Below are 2500 nucleotides of genomic sequence, written 5' to 3'. Positions count from 1 at the left end.
GCGAGAGAAACAGCCAGGGAGAGAGAGGAGGCTCAGTCAAGAGGAAGTGTCTGGCGCCGTGACTCAGAGGGGAAAAGCCACAACAATGGGCGAGGGGAAGTGTAGTTCGGGACCACTGGCACCCGCGGCGAACAGACAGACACACGCGCTTTTATTCTTTACATACAGAGAGAGAGAGAGAGAAGGATAAAGAGAGAGATAGAGAGATAAGGAGAGAGAGAGAGAGAGATAAGGAGAGAGAGATAGAGAAGGAGAGGGAGAAAGAGAGAGAGGCACAGACAAAGACACAGACAGACAGACAGACAGAGAGGCACATACACAAACATACACATACGCACGCACGTTTACACATATACACATACACAGACACATATACATGTTTCCACATATATGTATGAATATGCACATGTACACTCACACTCAAACACACACGTACACACACACACACACACACACACACACACACACACACACACACACACACACACACACACACACACACACACACACCGACCAAACACACAAACAAACTCAAGCCCACTTTCACACAAACATACACCACATTATAATAACACAACTCGTAGATAATTATATATGTGACCTCTAAGTTGAATGAATGTAAATAAATAAACTCAACTGGAGGAGAAAAAGAACAAAATCACGTAATCTCTAAGTAATCTTCGCCAAGGTGCGTGGCGCAACTTTGTACACAAGGTAGGAATGACAGCCAAGAGCGAAAGAGAGAGAGAGAGAGAGAGAGAGGGGGGGGGGGGGGGAGAAAGAAAGAGAGAGAGAGAGAGAGAGAAAGAGAGAGAGAGAGAGAGAGAGAAAGAAAGAGAGACAGAGAGAGAGAAAGAAAGAGAGAGAGAGAGAGAGAGAGAAGGAGCGCGAGAGTGAGAAAAGTAACGAGAGAGAGAGAGAGAGAGAGAGAAAAGGAGTGAGAGAGGGAGAAAGTGAGAGAGAAGGAGCGAGAAAGAGAGAGAGAGAGAAGGAAGAGAGAGAGAGAGGGGGGAGTTATGTAAATTATATTAATGATATTCTTGGGAAATCTGTCTACAACATTAATGGAAATGAGGATTGGCATTATCATTATTACTTATAATTACGAAGATTAAATTAGATTAGTGATGATAATTAGTAACTTTAAAAATATTACTGACCAATAACATCATGATCAACTGAAATAATTATTCAATTACTAATTATGATATCAATATTCCTATCTGCTTGTGATAATTCTAATTGTAAACATAATATAACAAAACAATAACTTTTTTTTTTCGTCATTTTCCAGAAATTCTGTGGTGAAGCGGACGCCCCCTCAGCACCCCCCACCCCCTCGCTACCCCCTCCCCACCATCACCAACACGCAACTCATCACCATCACCAACACCAACAGCATCACCATCACCACCATTCCTCGCACCACCATCCGCCGCATAGTGAGCCACCAGGATCGCCAACACAACACGCCAACGTAAGTTATTTGTCCAAGTTATTGTCTAAGTTATCCAAGTTATTGATAGGTGAGAAGGGGGGAATTTTTGTGTGAAACTCTACGGACAATTTTCGCCATGTTTAAATGTTTTTTTTTATATTTTTTTACTTTTTTCTTCTTCTCTTCCTCATTACTAGAAGAGTGAAGTTATTTTGTTTTCTTTTGTATTGTTTTTTGTTTTTCCTCGTAGTCGGGGAAGTAAAATTGGTTTAATGAGAAAGAAGGGATAAAAAAGGAAGAAAAAACAGATGATTGTATTTCAATACCTTCCTTTATGTAAAGAAGGAAAATAAACAAAAACGCACATATGTATACACAACAACACATACATAAAATTCTTCCTCTCCCTATATCGCCCTTATATCAAATTCATATCCCCCCCCCCCCCCCATTATTACCTCTCTATTATTCTCTCCATTATCCCCCCTCTCTCTATCTCCTCATCTGTATTCTCTCTCTCCCCGACCCCCAGGAGGTGAAATACGTCTCTGCCAATTGCATGGTGGTCACGCACTATGCAGGCGACACAGCAACGGTGGTGGACGAGCATTTTAGCCGAGCCTTGTCGACGCCACACTTCGAGAAACCACATTCTCCGGGAAAAGGTAAGTTTTCGTTGCTCTGTTGTTGATAAGTTCAATTGATTTTCTTGTGATTTTGTGGTCGTTTAATTATTGCATTTTTATCTTTAGTTTTTTTTTATCTTTAGTGAGTTTTTTAATTATTATTTTCTATGTTTAGTGAGTTTTTTTTATTATTATTTTCTGTTTAGTGAGTTTTTTTTCTGATTTTTATTATTGTTTTGTTTTCTTTTTTCTTCATTATCGTTGTTATTTGAATATATTTTCTTGCGATTTTATTGTCGTTTATTTGTTATTTATTATCTTTAGTTTTTTTTATTATTTTTTTATCTTTAGTGAGGTTTCTTTCTGACTTTTATTATTATTTCGTTTTTTTTTCATTATCGTTTTTTTCTTCATTATCGTTGTTAGTTCAATAGAT

General features: G+C 38.7%; 1 protein-coding gene across 1 annotated transcript in view; it reads left to right on the top strand.

The window, feature by feature from the left end:
* The window catches only part of LOC125047628 (myb-like protein Q), a 69867-nt gene that overhangs the window by 30309 nt on the left and 37058 nt on the right, over window positions 1-2500 (top strand). Inside the window, exons 2-3 of the mRNA XM_047645934.1 lie at window positions 1295-1477; window positions 1971-2103. Of these exons, the coding sequence (XP_047501890.1) occupies window positions 1295-1477; window positions 1971-2103 (316 nt within the window). The remainder of the gene's footprint in view (window positions 1-1294; window positions 1478-1970; window positions 2104-2500) is intronic.

This window comes from Penaeus chinensis, chromosome 41, assembly GCF_019202785.1.
Source record: "Penaeus chinensis breed Huanghai No. 1 chromosome 41, ASM1920278v2, whole genome shotgun sequence".
Taxonomy (NCBI): Eukaryota; Metazoa; Arthropoda; class Malacostraca; order Decapoda; family Penaeidae; genus Penaeus; species Penaeus chinensis.
This window is presented reverse-complemented; position numbering and strand designations above follow the sequence as displayed.